The following is a 16,826-nucleotide window of genomic DNA, read 5'->3' on the forward strand; positions in this document are numbered from 1 at the left end:
CACAGGCTGGCACTCGCTCTGCAGTTCCCCACCTTCCTGTTGTGAATGTTGATGTATTTTCTCCTGAAGGTTGATTTTAACACACTGTATAGAACTTAATGTTGAATGTACTTTACTGGATACTTAAATTCACCTGCCTTTTAATATCGTAAGTAATGACAAATGCCCTACATTTTTTGAGGATTTTTTCCTCTTTATTCTTATTAGAGAGCATTTGTTTAACCCAGATTTTAAATATTAAAAATAATTTATTTAGTCCCACTTTGTAAAGAATAGCTTGTAAAGTGCATGCATTAAAACTGTTCTTTGCAGGAACAGGACAATAAGACATCACTGAAACTCACTGTTTCCTTTTGTTTGTGCATCTTGTCTATTTCTCTTTGTGAATAAAACTCTTCAGTCTTGGGAGACTGACATTTATTCCTGAATGCTCTCTCCTCCTCTGTTTGAGACATTTCCAGACAGTTGTTGACAGAGGGTCTGAGCAAACCCCTGGCACTCACCCGTGCTGGAGGGTCTCACTCATCAGGACAGCCGTTCCTTCTCACATCATCTTGGTGGTGGTTTTTCTCGTCTTGTTTTTCTTTTTCTTCCCCCAGACCCACACATAGCTGTAGTTTAGTGAGGCTACTCGCTTCTGGGCTTCATTTTTTTTATTTTGCAGGCATTGCAAACACTAGGGTTTGAGAAGCTGTAATTTAAAAGAGCAAAGGTTTAAGTGGCTTTGTTTGTTCTCTAACTTATTACCAAATGAGCAAAATGTGTTATAAAACAGAATGGCTTGAGAGTGACCTGTCCTAATACACAAAGTTGTGTGTGTGGGCACAGGGCAAAGCAAGGAAGGTGTTTCATGGTCCATGTTCTTGGGGCTTGCAGTTTGTGTTTAGACAGTAGACATGATTTTACTCCAGTCACAGTGCAGGGAGTTCCAGGTACTAAGTCGTACCACCTGTGGGTGAAACCTTTTTATAACATGGGGAGAATTGCATCCATTTCTTCGCCGAGTCATAAATTTGGAAAGGAGCAATGGCTGCAAAGTTTAGAGGCAAATATTAAGCAATTTACCTAGTTTGAATAATTGATTTTGTTCGATCTTTAAAATATTGCTTGACTTTAATTTTTTTTTTAAGAATTTGGAAAAGTATAAGAAAAATAAAAAGTTTACATATTGAACGATAAGAGTGATGGGCTTAACATGTTCTCAGTTACTTTTCTTTGATACAATCACTTCAGTGATGCAGAAAGGGGGAGGAATGTGATCAGAAAGGTTAGACACACTGCATCAACATGCCTAGAACATCCTTTCCCAGAGTGATGCATGCTCGTTGATCTAGATTCTGTGCTGAGAATATGTGCCTTATCCTGGTCTTTAGAAATCCATAAACGATGGCAGCACACTGTGGAGCCCTTGTTTACCTCGTACCACATGCTGGTTTCTGTTTTCCAGGCCCTGTCATAGGAGAAGCACTGCAGCACGTGGTCCCCATGCTCAGGGCCTGTCTGCAGCCAGACAGAGATCCACAGATGCGCCTAAAGCTTTTCTCTGTCCTGTCCAAAGTGCTGCTGAAACCAAAGGACACCGTCGACTCCCAAGGGTAAGTCAGTTCTCTATGTCAATGTGGGCTCCACCTAGGGTGCTGGGCCAGGGGGTCCCCCATCTCCCCCTACACTGTGCTTTGCCAGAGGTCCCCCACCTTCCCCACACTGATGTCTAAGGTGGGAGGTAACCCCTGAGCTTCTAAGAAGCCTAAGCCCAGTGGTGTCTCTGTCCTCACTGGGTAAACAGCAAGATCGCTGACAGTGAATACAACTGCACAGAGAAACACTAAATCAAAGTTGTTTTAGTGTGGTCATTAAAATTCCATTGAATGAAAAAGTTTTAGGGAACATTAATTATTAATGGTTTATATATTAGCTGGTCTCAGTTTTAAAAGCCTTTTGGTACCTTTCAAACCTAACAAAGGATTGATTGAATTACCATTGGTGGTTAAAGCCTTAGAAATACTCTTCTATTATCTCAAAGAATGTTTAGGCTAGCGTTAAAACATTAAGGGCCTCCAATTTTATGACTTTGAAGTCAAGGAAAAGGTGAACAAAGAAGCTTAGGGAAAGAGTTGGACCAAGTGGCTAGAGGTAGAAACAGCAGCCAGTTCATCCCGGGCACAGCACTGGAGGTGACCTTGAGTCTCCTGAGGGTGGCCTTAAAGAATCCAGAACTGCTGTGGAGGAAGAGGCCCCTCCCAGGTACTGCAGCTGGGTTTGATGAAGGTTGGCTGTTCCTAGGGCCCTACCATTTCCTTTCCTAAATTTGCAAAATATCCAGAGTCACACTCAGTCATACCCCAGCCAAGTGGACCCCTGCATAGGTGGGCAGAGCCTGTGGCTGTGGCAGGATGGAGAGGGCATGAGCTGTTTGGGCTCACTGAGCCCGTGGGACCCCTTCCCTTCCAAGGAAGCAAATCTGTCAAAGTAGAGTGGTTGACAAACTATAAAATTTCATTTTGAAATAATTTGGTCATTGAAACCTTTCTTTGATTGTAACTCTAATCTCCTCTCCGCTGTTGGGCCTCTAGCCAGCCTGTCATACTGCAGGAAATTTTGTTTCCTGCTTGTTTGCAGAAACTTCAAGGCTTAGAAGGGACCACAGAAAGATATTAACTGAGAGCCTTGGCAGCCATCCCATTAGCAGGCAGATCCTCATGGAGATAACATGCAGGGCAGTGTGGTTGTGCTGCAGCATGGTGCATGCATTACCCTTTCAGAAGTCATGCTCAGCGGTATTTCTGTGAAGAGCAGTGAAAAAATTCTGCCTGAGAACAGTTAACACACTAAATACAACTTTCAAGTTTGGGCTAAGTTCCCAAAAGAAACTACACTTGAAGACTTATGGAAAGAAACCGGTGTCAGGTGAAGTAAGTTATTCAAATTGCGATTATTGTAGTGACATTATAAGCTTTTTTTTAAAGATGACCGATAAGGGAATCTTATCCCTTGACTTGGTGTTGTCAGCACCACGCTCTCACAAGTAAGCTAACTGGCCATCCCTATATAGGGATCCGAACCCGTGGCCTTGGTGTTATCAGCACCACACTCTCCCAAGTGAGCCAGGGGCTGGCCTTAAAATTATTAGCTATTTTTATAGGCAGGAAATATTTTTTTTTTACTTTTGAAAAAATAATATTCATTTGGTCTTGATTTTTAGAATCATAAAATATACAATTGATTCTGCTGAAATAGAAACAGTGGAAAGGGAACCTGTGGCTGACCATCATCTGTCTAGAATGTGTTCATTCTGTCAGCAGCTGCCAAGCACCAGCAGCATGCAGGTCTTTGCAGTGCTGGGCAGCACCTGTGAACGCGGTTGGGAGGTCCAGGTGCCCGAGAAGGGTTGGCTTCTGGAATTGGGTGTTTCCACCTCAGACACACATGGGTCATAAAAGGGTTCCAGAGGTCTCCTTATATTCTACAGAAACTTGAAAGAAACAACTAGGAGATTTTGGTGCAGGAGCTTCTTAGTTTGAAGATGTGCACATTTCTGGGAGTATCACCCGTGGCTGAATCATGATTCTTTTTATAAGTAAGGAAGTACACGAACAGTGAGCCCAGACCATCAGCTGCTGTGCAGTCCTCTGCCAGGCCTCCCTCCTGGGCTCTCATCATGCTGCTGGGCTTCTTGTAGGCCTGTCTGACTGGGCTTTTGTCCTCCTGAGGCCTGCCTTCCCAGGCTTTCTGCACACTGCTCTGTGGAGGGATGCTTTTATTTTCTTCATTGGTCCTTTTTCTCTCCTGGTTTTGCCAGCCTCTCTCCTCCCAGCCTTCTGCTATTGCCAGAGCTTCTGTTGAGATGCACATGACAAATCAGAAAGGCAACAGCAAGGAGGTACCGCGGCCGAGAAGCCCTCACCAGGCCACTGCCCTCGGCTTCACTCGTTACTGGCTGTGAGAACTGGGGAAATGTTGACAACCTCAGTAAAATTCTTAATTTAAAAATTGCTTGCCGGGCCGAGCCCATGGCGCACTCGGGAGAGTGCAGCACTGGGAGCGCGGCGACGCTTCCGCCGCGAGTTCGGATCCTATATAGGAATGTCCGGTAATGTCCGGTGCACTCACTGGCTGAGTGCCGGTCACGAAAAAGACAAATAAATAAATAAATAAATAAATAAAATAAAAATTGCTTGCCAATGCAGGCAACATGCATGATTTTAATGAATGGTTTGTCCACTTAATTTGGTCTCTTGATAGAGCAAGTTACCCCCAAATGGTGGTCGTGTTTTAAAGAAGCCCTTCAGGAAGGTCTCTGTGACATTTCCTCATTTTAGAGGGGACCTAATCCTGGGAATAGATGTGCGTCTTCCTGTACACAATAGAGTTCTTTCTTTCAAAGTAATAAACCTTTTTTTTTTTTTTTTTTTGCTTTCCATCATTTTAATGGTTCAGACAGCAGGTTCTGATGGACTCTGGAAGCAGGACTCTAGCTATGTGGCCACAGCCTGTCCTAAGGGCCATGTTGTGCCCTCAAACCCATGACTTTTCCAGATTACTTTATGTGGACTGCCTCCAAGACATACATGGGGTTGTCATTCCAAAGAGTCTTTATGTAAATCACTACAGGAAATGACAGCTCTTTGCTTAAAAATTAAAACACATTAGAAATCTAACTGAATATGTGTAAATGGATTATCCGAATTAACTTTCCAAATTTTCTTGTACCTTTATCATTGGTTTTGAAATGCCCCCTGCTGGAGGCAAGCAGGTGGCGCCTTCAAAAGAAGAAAAGGACTGTGCAGGCACACACCAGCCACCAAAGTGTTATGCAGAAGGTTAGCCAGAGGGGCCTTGGACAGGCAGGAGGTACAGAGAAATGCCTCTGGCCTCATGGCATAGTCTTTGACACTCTTCTGGGATTCAACTAAAACAGCTCATATTGGAGACATGAGCCACCTTTGGAATGTATTTTGGAATAATGTTGAGATATAAATTAGTGAATTGTCAGCTGAATGTGTTTTTGACCTTTTAGTAGAAGCCTCTAGGTGCAATGGGATCAATAGGAAATGCTGAGGCTTCTCTCTGTGTGGTTTTTAAGGGGTATTGAAACTGTGGCGCTAACGCAATGCCAAGCTAGGCAGGCAAAGTGAAAACAGACACAGAGCTGGGAGTTCTTGTTTTGTTTTGCTTTGTTTTTGTCTTGATGGCAAGTCAAACTGGTCAGTCACCATCAAAATAAAGTCCCCCTGTCTGTTGGCAGGAACTGCTGATCTCCATGAGTTGTGGCTCTTGGGTGGCTGGGACTTCCTGTGTCCCTCCTATCTCGACTCTCCAAAGCCAGAGTCATCATGCAGCAACTGTTGTTGCGGGAGTGGAGGGTTGCGTGGTCAGGGACTTGTTGGGCCCGTCTGTGTAAGATGGACACAGGTGGGAGTGAGGTGGCTGGACTGTGGATGCTTTTGATGATGTTAGTCAAGTGTGGCTCAGCCTTCTTCTTTTTGAAGCTAGGAGGAGAGAAAGGTGAAGCTCCTTGACAATAAAGTAAAGAAAAGCTGAGAATACATCTTTGGGCTCACCTGGGTTCTCGTAAAACCGGAACCTACTGCTGGCCCCAGGAGAGGCGGAGTGTGGCCCCTGCTTTGGTGACCACTGCCATCTCTCCCTGGTGGGGTTGGGCTTGGCAGTCATCTCACTCTTTCCACTGGAAAAGCAGCACCAGTCCCTCCCCTCCCCTACTTCCTTCCCCAGGGAAGGAGAGAGTGTTCTCTTGTTTTGTCATCTAGTTCTGGTTTCTTCTATTTGGCTTTTTCCTCTCAGCACAGTTAATTTCCCAAACTAAAATATTTCTTTTAAAGAGAGTCTGTCTGCCCTTTCTCATACGCTCTCTCACGCTTTGGCTCCAGGCAGTTTCATAGATACCTTGAGACAGTTATAAAGGACATCCTGGTTCCCAATCTTCAGTGGCATGCAGGGAGGACTGCCGCAGCCATCCGCACAGCCGCTGTGTCCTGCCTCTGGGCACTCACCAGCAGCGAGGTCCTGTCAGCCAAACAGGTACAGCTCTCGGTGTATCCTCATGGGGGCCTGGGAAGCTGGCAGGGGGACCCTGAGGGTCTCTGTGGTGTCCCTGGCAGACCTTCTGCAGCATGGAAAGTGCTTACATTAGTGGAGAGGCAGCGGCTCCTTCACCACTGTGGGAAGCTGCTCCAGCAAAATGTTTTTCTCAAACAAGGAGCAGAGGGGAGGGAAGCAAAGGGTGAGGCTGGCAGCTTGGAAGGAGCTGGTGGGAGAGCAGGGCAGAGGCTGCCAGTCCTGGGCTGGGCAGAGAGGGGCGGCACATGTTTTCCTCGATAATCCTGGGGATTTGGTCTCTTTTTCTTATTAACATCTTGAATGTTCTTTACAAGGCCAAGAATTTAATCCCAGTATTCAAACTAAAGACAGGACTCAGGCTTTCTGCATTATTTTTATTAATATCTCTAGCTACTACAGGGAATTAGGAAACAGAATAGAAGCAGTACTAATTGATATTTCTGCTGTTGCTTTGTGCTTGTGCCTTCATATCACAAATGTATGTGCATTGTCAATTCCAGAAATGCCCCAGGGAAGGCGTTACCTGGCACCTGCACAGTGCATCAGCGCCACCTCCTGGTACACAGAAGGGTTGTTACTTAAGTCAAAATATTCCAAAAATTTTATTGGATATATACACAGTTGCACTATATGTAGGATTTTGGCCTTGCTAAGGAATTATAAGTATTGAATTTTTTAAGACTCACCTGACCAAGTTAAACAAAAATGTTCAAATTATCTAAATTTTAAAATCAAGATTCAAGTCTACTTCCTAGGTAAAACTTTCAAAGTAGCATTTTAAACTCCATTATATTTGTATCAAAACCAAGTCTCTTACAGGCAGGAGGACACGAATAATCGTCTCTATCATCGGGATAGATGTAATCGTGAACCACATCTCATGTATGTTTATTAATTGCAGATACAAGAAGTGCAAGAAGTATTGATGCCTCAGATTCTCACCACTCTGGAGGAAGATTCCCAGATGACTCGATTAATTTCATGCCGTATTATTAACATATTTTTAAAAACCTCTGGTGCTGTGATTGATCCAGATAAATTCATCAAGGTTTATCCTGGTAGGACATTTTTGTTTTTCAAAGCATATGTATATGTATTTAAGTTTGACTGGTTTCCTTTATAGAAAATGCTCCTTTCTGATTTCTGGTAAAGTCAGTACTGAGTCCAAATGCAGAAACAACGATAAAATAAAACTAAATAATTAGCATAACACAAGAAAAGTATGGAAGAGAAAATAAGAGAGGTGGAGTATAAATCAAGAGGCTCCAACATTTTTGAGTCCCAGGAAAAAAGAATGGATGAATGGTGAAGTAATGCTATTGGAAGAGAGAGTGACTCAGAATTTTCCAGAACTGAAAACAGACATGAATTTTCAGATTCAAAGTATATACCGAGCACTGAACAGGAAAACTGCTTCCTAATAAAATTAAAGTCTGCGTACCTTTCCCACACATTCTTTCAAGTTTGTTTTTTAGTTTTATATTTTTATTTTTGTAGTGACAAAGGTTTTATTTCTACTGACAGTTTTTATGGTTCTGTTTTTGAACAGGTTCAACCAATGTGATGTGTTAACTATCAAGATTAGCTGGGATTTTGCTCACTTTTTAAAACAAAAGCCAGGGGCCAGCCCGTGGCTCACTCGGGAGAGTGCGGTGCTGATGACACCAAGGCCCCGGGTTCGGATCCTATATAGGGATGGCCGGTTGGCTCATTGGGTGAGCGTGGTGCTGACAACACCAAATCAAGGGTTAAGATCCCCTTACCAGTCATCTTTTAAAAAAAAAAAAAAGCCAGCAAAAAGATTGCACATAATTGGGTATTTGTCCTGCAGTTTACTGCAAATTTGTGTATGATTATTTTCATTAAAAAAGGGTTCTTCAGTGGGTTCCTTCATTTTGCAGTGCCAGTTCTGTTTTTATTAAGGTGAGGTGTTTGAAGAATCATTGCCGAGAAGGGAAGGACATCCTGAGACGAAAGCATAAATACCCCTCTAAGACCTCCCGTGACTGATAAATGCAAACAGCAGGACAGGCCCCAGCATAAAACATCGATTCTGCCTGAGTTAAGCATTGCCCATGAAGGGCAACCTAAAACTAATGCAAAAATGAATTTGCAGGCAGCCTTTTCTGTTTAAAGCTAGAGTTGGGAGTCACTATTATAAAAACAAAACAGTAAATTTTAGCACCATGTAGTTCCAAAGTTGGCCTGAGCAAGTGGGAAATACCCTTTTACTCATGTCCTTGCTCTTTGACTTTTGTTAGCTGGCCAGGCTTGGACAAGTCATCAGTGTCTCTAACTCAGTTCCTTCATCCTTGAGATGTGGATAATGATAGCACATGCCTCACAGGGCTGTTTGAGGATTAAATGAGGCAATGCTCAGACACTGCTCAGCAGAGTGCCGGCCCCGCAGTGGTTTCCTCCTTTTCTGTGCCTGTACAAGATTTGTAAGCATGTATGCCTCCATGCATTTTGTGGCCAGCACCCTCAGGGAAGTGCCTGGGCATCTCCCATGAGTTGATCCAGTGGGTTCCACTCTTGTCAAAGCCCTGCCCTCCTGGCAGGACATCCTGAACTTTGGATGTTTTTCATGGATTTCAGCAAGCCAGGAATGGATTACTAAGGGTAAAACGCACCATGCGTTTATGAAAGCAGCACAGATTCAACTGTGTGTGTGTGTGTGCCAGGTGTAGGCAGCTGCTTCTCCCCCTGCCAGTGTTCACCTTCCACACTCAGGTTTTGAGCTTGATCGTCTGCGAAGCTCCAGAAGGTACACAGTAGTAGGTGCCAGAGATTTTTTTTTAAGATTATGTGAGAAAAGCATAAGTTTGATAAAAATCTTATCCATTAAATATAAAAGTTTCCACCCATTGGAGAAGATCATTCTTTTTTCAGCAGCAGAATGGTCTGGTCATGGAGGCTCAGCAGAAACAAAACTGACAACAGTGAGTGATTGTCATGTCACTTGCTCTCAGCTCTGTCCCTGGAGCCCACAGTGGGTGGAGAGCTGGGTCAGCAGCCATGCCATCTGCTGATCAGAGAGAACGAGGTGGCCAGTCATGAAGACTGTTATGACGGGCTTTGAATCTAAGGGTCTCACAGTCAGAGAGGCCCGGGGGCCACCTTACTGGGGGAAGAAATGGCTACAGAGCAGCTCAGGTCTGCTGGCCCACACAGCAAGTGATTATAGGGTCTCAGCAGGGCCTGGGTCCTTCTCCTCCACTCTATCCGCTGCAGGCTAGGGATCCTAGGATACCAGGAGCACCGTGCTTGTGTGGGCTGCAGGTGCATGAAGTCTCCCCATGAGGTGTGGGTTTCCTAGGCCCAAGGACGAGTGCTCCCCAGGTGTGGAACTTTATATAGGAAATGTCTGCTCTAGAATCTCTCACACCCCTATCCTGGCCTCCTCCTTCCAGAACTCTTAAAACGTCTAGATGATGTTTCCAATGACGTGAGGCTGGCAGCTGCCTCCACCTTAATTACCTGGCTGAGGTGCATCAAAAGCGCTGATGGAAAGTCTTACTATCAAAGCAACATTCAGTACCTGTACAAAGAACTCCTCGTCCACCTTGATGATCCAGAGAGTGTCATCCAGGGTGCGGTTTTAGGTAAGGTTTGTAAGGACTTGTAATTAATTCTCATACCTGTCTTGAGTGTATTAAAGCAGGTCTTTATAGCTGAGGGTTTGACCGGCTGCACACGAGTGCAGCAATCTAGGTGGTCAGCCCTGGGGCAGAGGTAAGCCCCCTGAGGTCAGCAGTGGGGCCTGTGTACTCCTAAAGCAATTGGCTATCCTAAAGGCTCTTGTCTTGTGGGTTGTAGCCACTAATATTTACTGTAATAGAAATTAAAATTGAGAAAATTTGAAAATATGTTAGTTTAAAATAACAATAGTATATAGTAACACGAATAACACGTTTTTGAAAAATGTATTTTCAAAAAAAATTGGCAAGAAGAATGACATTGTTTTACATTTTTGTGAATCTAATGGCTAGCTTGATAGAAGACAACTAGATTTCACATCTACTTCTGAATTCAGTCAGTTGTGATATATATATTGTTAGGGCTGAAGTATATGAAAAAAAATCTGGCCTCACCTCTGACCTCATTTATAGTTGGAGAAGAGAAGAATATTGTAATAGCCTTTTCAGATAATTGTAGCTATTCTTTGATACTACACCAGAAATGAAGAGTAGTAGTTTCCTGAAGGTTTCTCACAGTGCATACTCTGAAACCACATCAAGGAACCTATTACGTTGTTGCTTTGTGTTGCTTCACCCCCCACGGATTTGTCACCCCACTTCCCCTGGGTGATGGAGCCACAAAGGATTACTCAAAGCCCATCTCTTCTGAGCAGTGAGAAGCCCTGAAGTGGTTAATCTCCCACTGGAACCCTCAAGTGACAGGGATTCCTTCTTTGGGAAATTAACGCCGAATTGGGGTTCTCTTCCTGCATTTATTTTCCAGACCAGGAAGTTACAGGAAGAGAACATAGGTGGGGTGATAGTTTAACAATATAGGCTGGTAACTTCAGTGAAACAAGCCAGATGACATTCCAGTAAGGCAATTAAGTGGTCCTATCAACACAAGCTTGATCTTAGTAAACATTCCTTCTTATAGCAATTCCTCACTGTCTTTACAGAACAATCAGTAACTTGTTTGTCTTTGAGCCAGCAACCTGCTTTGCCACAATTCTTTATCTTACACCAGAGACTTACAGCCTGAGGAAAATTTCCTATCCTTGCAAGGTCAATATTTGAAACTGCAAGACTTTGGAAAACCAGGCCCTGTGAAGTACATATGCTTTTTAGTATATTCCACATTACGTTGTACTCATCACATTAAAATCCACTGGTTCAGCTCACACTTTGAACATAATGATGCTGCTTTTGTAACACATTTGGAAAATATTAGTTCATTGAATTACGCTTATCTTCTCAATGTGGATACATTTCATTATGCAATGTCAAAAAATCACACTTGTAGCATTGATCTCAGAAAAGGATCCAAGATTATGGTGGCAGCGACAAGTTTTCTATAATTCCTGGTTTTTGTTTGAAAGCTAGAACTTTGTCCTTGGCCATAAATACTGTCAGTTGTTCTCCTGGGACTGATAGACTCACTTCATTCATTTTCGAGAAATGTTCTGCCAAATACCCGAGTCTACACACAAGAGCTCGTCAGTTGTTTGTCTGCCAGCCGTTCTTTCAAGTAAAAATGATGTTGTAGGGAAAAGCTGCCAGCTCCGCTCCCAGCTCATTTGCACACCGTTGTGCTTGGGTATGCGTGCTCCCGTTCACCACACAGACTGTCAAAGGGCTGTGTGCCTGAGGAGCAGTCTGTGACAGTGAGGAATGCGGGGCCGCAAGAGCTGCTTGGTGCTGCTGCCCAGATTCAGGCAAAGACCGCGGCCCTTGTTCCTACCATGGCCTTTGCACCGTCAGTACAGACGTGAGCTCAATGACCAGGCAACCAATGCCCTGGGTGTTGTCACAACTGTAGTCTTAATTCAGGGATCCCCTGAAGGGCCCTGAGGACCCCCAGGAATCCTCAGAGCACACTTCACATTGTCTGCAAAGAAGTGACTGCACCAGCAGCCAAGACTGGATGGCTAGATAAATGCCCTCTGGATAATGGAAAGATGCTGGGAATTAGAGACAAATTGGAGATTTCTTAAAATGACGATAGCAACTAACGCACAGGCTGAGGCTCTGGCCTTCTCTCTGCAGCGGTGTCCATCCCAGGCCTGGATCTGGATTCTGTGGCCGTCCCTCTGCTGCCTCTCGCCCCCTCTCCTCGTGGGGCTCCCTTGGCAAACTCCAGCCCTTCCTACTCCCCTTCCCTCAGGCTGACCCACCACTTCCCAGACATCGTTTCAGGCCCTGTCTTCACTCCTCACCCTCGCACCCCTCCCTCAGGACTTGCTTTCTATCCCACTGAAGATCAAACCCCACTCGGCCCACTTGCTCAGCCCTGCTCACTGTCCGCCTGGGTCCCACGGCCTGTGTTCATCTGGCCCCTCCCAGAACTGCTGGGGCATGTCCCCACTTCCCCACTGCACCTTCTGTTATTTCTCCCATTTTTGAAAAAGCAAAACACGCAAACACCGTTGACCCTGCCCCTCCCCATGTGCCTCACTGCCATTCCCCACCCTTTATAGCAGGTGCCTTAGGAGAATGGTCTGCACTGCCTTACCCCTTCTGAGCCCACCCCTGCAGCTCCCCAGCTGCCCTGACACTGTGGCTCTCCAGTGACATTCCATCTTACTCCACCTTTGAGCAGCACTGGGCACAGAAGACAGTCATCCACTGTCCCCTCTGGTCCCTCTGGCTCTAGGACACCAGCTCTCCTGGGCCTCTTCTCATCTCTGCCTCCCGAGTGTGGGGTCCTCCTTGCTCTTCTTCTTCTTTTTTTTTTTTTTTTTTTAAAGATGACCGGTAAGGGGATCTTAACCCTCGACTTGGTGTTGTCAGCACCACGCTCAGCCAGTGAGCGAACTGGCCATCCGTATATGGGATCCGAACCCGGGGCCTTGGTGTTATCAGCACCGCACTCTCCCGAGTGAGCCACGGGCCGGCCCCTTGCTCTTCTTCTTTTCTGTGTCTGCTCTCTTGGCAATCTCCTCAGCTGGCACCCAGATCTACACTCAGGCCAGGCCCTCCCCTCCCCTCCAGACCCACGCATCCAGCTGCTTGGTGGACGCCACTGAAGTTCTGACGGGCATTGCATCCTTACCGTGAAGCCGAGGCCTGGGCCACTGCCCAGCCTCCCTGCTGTGTCCCCAAGGCCCTCCATGGCCATGACCCAGGGGGACCCCTTTTTCACACCCATCTGCAGAATCTGATCATCCCCCACCCGATTGCTGCAGCAGCCTCCGTCCAGCCCCTCCCTGCTGCAGCCAGAGCCATCCTGTCGAGACAGACTTGGGTCACCCCAGCCTCAGGTCAGACCCAATACTGACTCCTCTTCTGTCTAGCACCTACCATCTCCCTTGCCCCCCCCACCCCCACCTTTTCTCCATAACATGCGTTACTATCAACATCCTGTACATTTTCCTTCTTGATCTTGATTGTTGGCCACTGCTTCCTGACTAAAATATGAACTGCACAAAGATCAGTTTTTGTTTCTTGCTGTATCAACAGTACCTGGCATTTAGTAGGTTTGCAATAAATGTGTATTAAATGAATCTATATCAGTAAATATAAGAAAATTGTTCATTTTTGTAAGCCAGTGTACTTGCTAATGCAAAAACTGTTTCTAAGGTCAAAAATGCCACCTAAATACCCCGGAGGACATTTGAGAGGTGCTTCTGTTTCAGGGTCTTCCAACAGCCTCTGGAAGTTTATTTTTAGTGTTTTATATCTGTACTGTGACTATTATGTACTAATCCAGCAACATCAGTTCTTTTATAGATCTTTTTTACATTAATATGAAGCTTATTTTCCAATAACAGTAAGATTGGCTTAATATTTATTTCTGGCATTTTTAAATTGTTTTGCTGTTTTATAGAGGTCCTCAAAGAGGGTAGCGCCCTATTCCCAGATCTCCTGGTGAGGGAGACTGAGGCCGTCATCCACAAACACCGCTCCCCTGCTTACTGTGAGCAGCTCCTGCAGCACATGCAGGCTACACCAGCCGCACAGTGACCAGTGTTCTGGGCTGGAGCCTTCGCATGGTGTGATGGCCGGGGTGGGAGCAGACGCCTTCGTCCTGAGCTGTACTGGAATCTGTGGCCTTTAAACCTCATAAACAAGGCACCTTTTGATCAACAGCCTGGTGACAGCAAGAAGAATGTATTCCCCAAGAAACATGCCTGCTCTTCTCCTGGACAAGTTTTCAAGCCCAGCAGTTTCTGAAATAACATTCACTGAGTGGATTCTATATTTTTATGTCTTATTTATACAGTTCATTGAGAGGTCTCCCAAAAATCTATGGCTAATTTGAAATTAAAACCAAATGACTTGGTCTGTCCAGTTAGCTCATTTGGTTAGAGCGTGGTATTATAACACCAGGGCCCAGGGTTTGGATCCCCGTACCTGCCAACCACCAAAAAAAAACAACAACAACAAAAAACAAGTGTCTTTCAAAACATGCTATGTAATGAAGGAAAAGAATAAGAAAAATAAAAAACAGCAAATGTCAACTACTCATACCAGCTGCCAAATCAGCTTCTTATTTTTTTAAGCCTCACACGCACTGCTGTGGGTTGATTATTGGTTCTATCCTGCTTAAATACCCACCAAAAGAGTCCTTAACTATTTAACAAAAAAGAAAAAGAAAAAAAAGCCAAAGTCATTAAAAAGAAATTTAATCTTTTGGGGGGTTTTGTCCTAAATTTAATACCTCAGTGAACAGACTAAAAGGAATTTGAAATCTTAGCAACTGTTATCAGTGAGAATTTTCCCATTTCAAATATACTGGAACTTGGCCTGGCCATTTAGCTCAGTCAGAGCATGGTGCTGATAACACCAAGGTTCATTCCCTGTACCAGCCGGCCACCAAAAACATAAATATACTGGAACTTAATGAGTTATATGGACGTGCATGGTCACAGTATTTTTTCTTAAGTCAGTAATGCTAACAGTGTTGAAAGTAGAATATTTAACCAGAAGTAATTTTGGTTGCTCTCTTTTAAGTAGGAGTAAAGTAAAATTATATTTTATTCTCTAGCACTTTCTACACCCAAGTGCCTAAAAGATTTTTTTAAGTGGGTATTGTTATAAACTAATATTTAAGTTAACATAAGGGGAGAAATGCAGTGTGTATTTTCTGAAAATCAAATATTAACATTTATGCTTTGGTGTTAGAAAATTTAATAAAAATATATTTATTATAATTATTTTATATGCCTGTCTTTGTGGGGTTTGGTAATTAATCAACATTTTTAGAAACGGCTAATTTTTCCTTAGATTTAAGTTCAGTTTCCTAGCCTTGAGAATTCTGGGCTGTGAGTGCTGTGGGCTCCTTTGAGGGTCATCTACTGCTCCTTGTAGTGTCCCCTCTGGACACCAGGTGGCAGGAGATCCCATTGCTATAGGGCTCACTTGAGAGGGAATGGGTATCGGGGTGTGGGGAGGTCAGCCTTGGGGAGATCTGAACCTGCACCGCAGACCCGGTCCATGCAGGCCAGCCTCATGGAGATTGTGTCCCCTGCTCTGGGACATTGATATCACCCTCCTGTCCCCTTCAGAGTCTCTGATATCACGACTGCTGTCTAGCCCAGTTTCTGTAATTGATGGCTGCAGGGATTTAGCATGTCCTCAGATATGGTCTTCCACCGGTACCTACAGCCCTTTGCCCCCTGTGTCCTCTGCCTTGAAGGTGCTATAAGAGCCCCCAAGTCAGTGGTCCTCAGAGAGTGGTGACTGAACCACTCAACAGCACCTGGAAACTTGTTAGAAATGCATATTAGGGGGCCTCATCCCAGACCTACTGAGTCAGAGGCTTGGGGGTTGAGAGGGGGCCTACAAGTGATTCTGAGGCCTCTAGAGTGGGAAGAGGACTCCTGCCCTGAGTACTGTGCATCTTAATATCCAGCAAGCATCTCCATTGTCTACTTCTGTCACAAGAAACAAAAATAAATGGCAGAGAGCTTGGCTGAGAGGACAACACATACTGAACGACAGTCTCAACTCTTCAACTCCTGCATGGATGCATGGGCTGGTGTGCCAACACCTGTGGCTGTCCCAGCAGCTGCATGCTGGCTGCCAAAGTCTGAAAGCATGACGGTGTGGGAAGAAATACCAGCAGTAGTTATAACACCAAGGTCAACAGTTCAGATCCCCGTACCGGCCAGCCGGCAAAAGAAAAATATATATATAGAAATACCTGCAGTGCCTTTCAGTGTCTACACATCTTTAAAGGGAACTATTCAGAGACAGCATTACAATGAGTCAGCACAACATGGCACAGTGTCAACAGGTACATGTGTTCAGAGAAAGACAAAAATTCAGCCTACAAAGGGTCAATAATCTAAACACCTGACAAGTAATATGTCCCTCTCCACATCACTTGAGGCTTGGAACTTGATCCAAGGGCAAAAACACTTGCTCATTTGTGCTCAGGTGTCCACTCAAGGGTTTTCTTAATGTCCTGGAACGTGTAATTTGAAGAACAAGGCAGTGCTCGTTCTTGGCTGACAACAAATACAACAAATGGTAACTGTAGACAGAAGAATCTATTTAGAAGTCTCGGTGTCCTTTTCCTGGCCTAATTGCTGGCACTTTTATTCTCTAAGACCTTATGTCTGTTTCCTTATATTTCTGCCCTTCAGAAAGTGAGTTGACAGTTTTAGCTAAGATGGCGAGTGAAGAGTGGCGGTGACATTGGCAAACATAAAGTGGGGGGAGAACAATGGCCTTTTAAACTAGTGTAGGGGAAGTGGGTTTGGTCTAGAACATCAGCACTTTTTCTGAGTCTCCTAAAAACAGACATTTGAGTTGAGGTTTTTATCTGCACAATCAATCATTTTGGGCTCTATGTCCACGCTGAAGGTATTCTGGTTTTAATATAAGTACAGACATCAACTTTGCTGCTTGCACAGCTGCAACTGGCCGAGGCTGTGGCCAGGGAAACAACCACTGGAGGTGATCCTCCTGGAAAAATGTCACTTGCCCTTAAGAAGTGGCCTTGATCTTCGTAGTAGAGCAACAGTGTTAGTAAATGACACTTCTCATCAAAGTGCTTTATACTATACCTCTTTCTCTAATTAATGAAATGAAATTAATTTGTTTCAGAAACTACTGTGAAAA

The 16,826-nt window shown here is 44.6% G+C and overlaps 1 protein-coding gene across 1 annotated transcript in view; it reads left to right on the plus strand.

Annotated features, from left to right (window-relative positions):
- Nucleotides 1–14,164, plus strand: part of DNAAF5 (dynein axonemal assembly factor 5) — a 56,949-nt gene extending 42,785 nt beyond the window's left edge. Inside the window, exons 9-13 of the mRNA XM_063089505.1 lie at nucleotides 1,448–1,595; nucleotides 5,889–6,039; nucleotides 6,980–7,136; nucleotides 9,492–9,683; nucleotides 13,585–14,164. Coding sequence (XP_062945575.1) covers nucleotides 1,448–1,595; nucleotides 5,889–6,039; nucleotides 6,980–7,136; nucleotides 9,492–9,683; nucleotides 13,585–13,721 — 785 coding nt within the window. The 3' untranslated portion in view covers nucleotides 13,722–14,164. The remainder of the gene's footprint in view (nucleotides 1–1,447; nucleotides 1,596–5,888; nucleotides 6,040–6,979; nucleotides 7,137–9,491; nucleotides 9,684–13,584) is intronic.
- The last annotated feature ends 2,662 nt before the right edge of the window (nucleotides 14,165–16,826 follow it).

The sequence above is a fragment of the Cynocephalus volans genome, chromosome 3 (genome assembly GCF_027409185.1).
Source record: "Cynocephalus volans isolate mCynVol1 chromosome 3, mCynVol1.pri, whole genome shotgun sequence".
Lineage (NCBI taxonomy): Eukaryota > Metazoa > Chordata > Mammalia > Dermoptera > Cynocephalidae > Cynocephalus > Cynocephalus volans.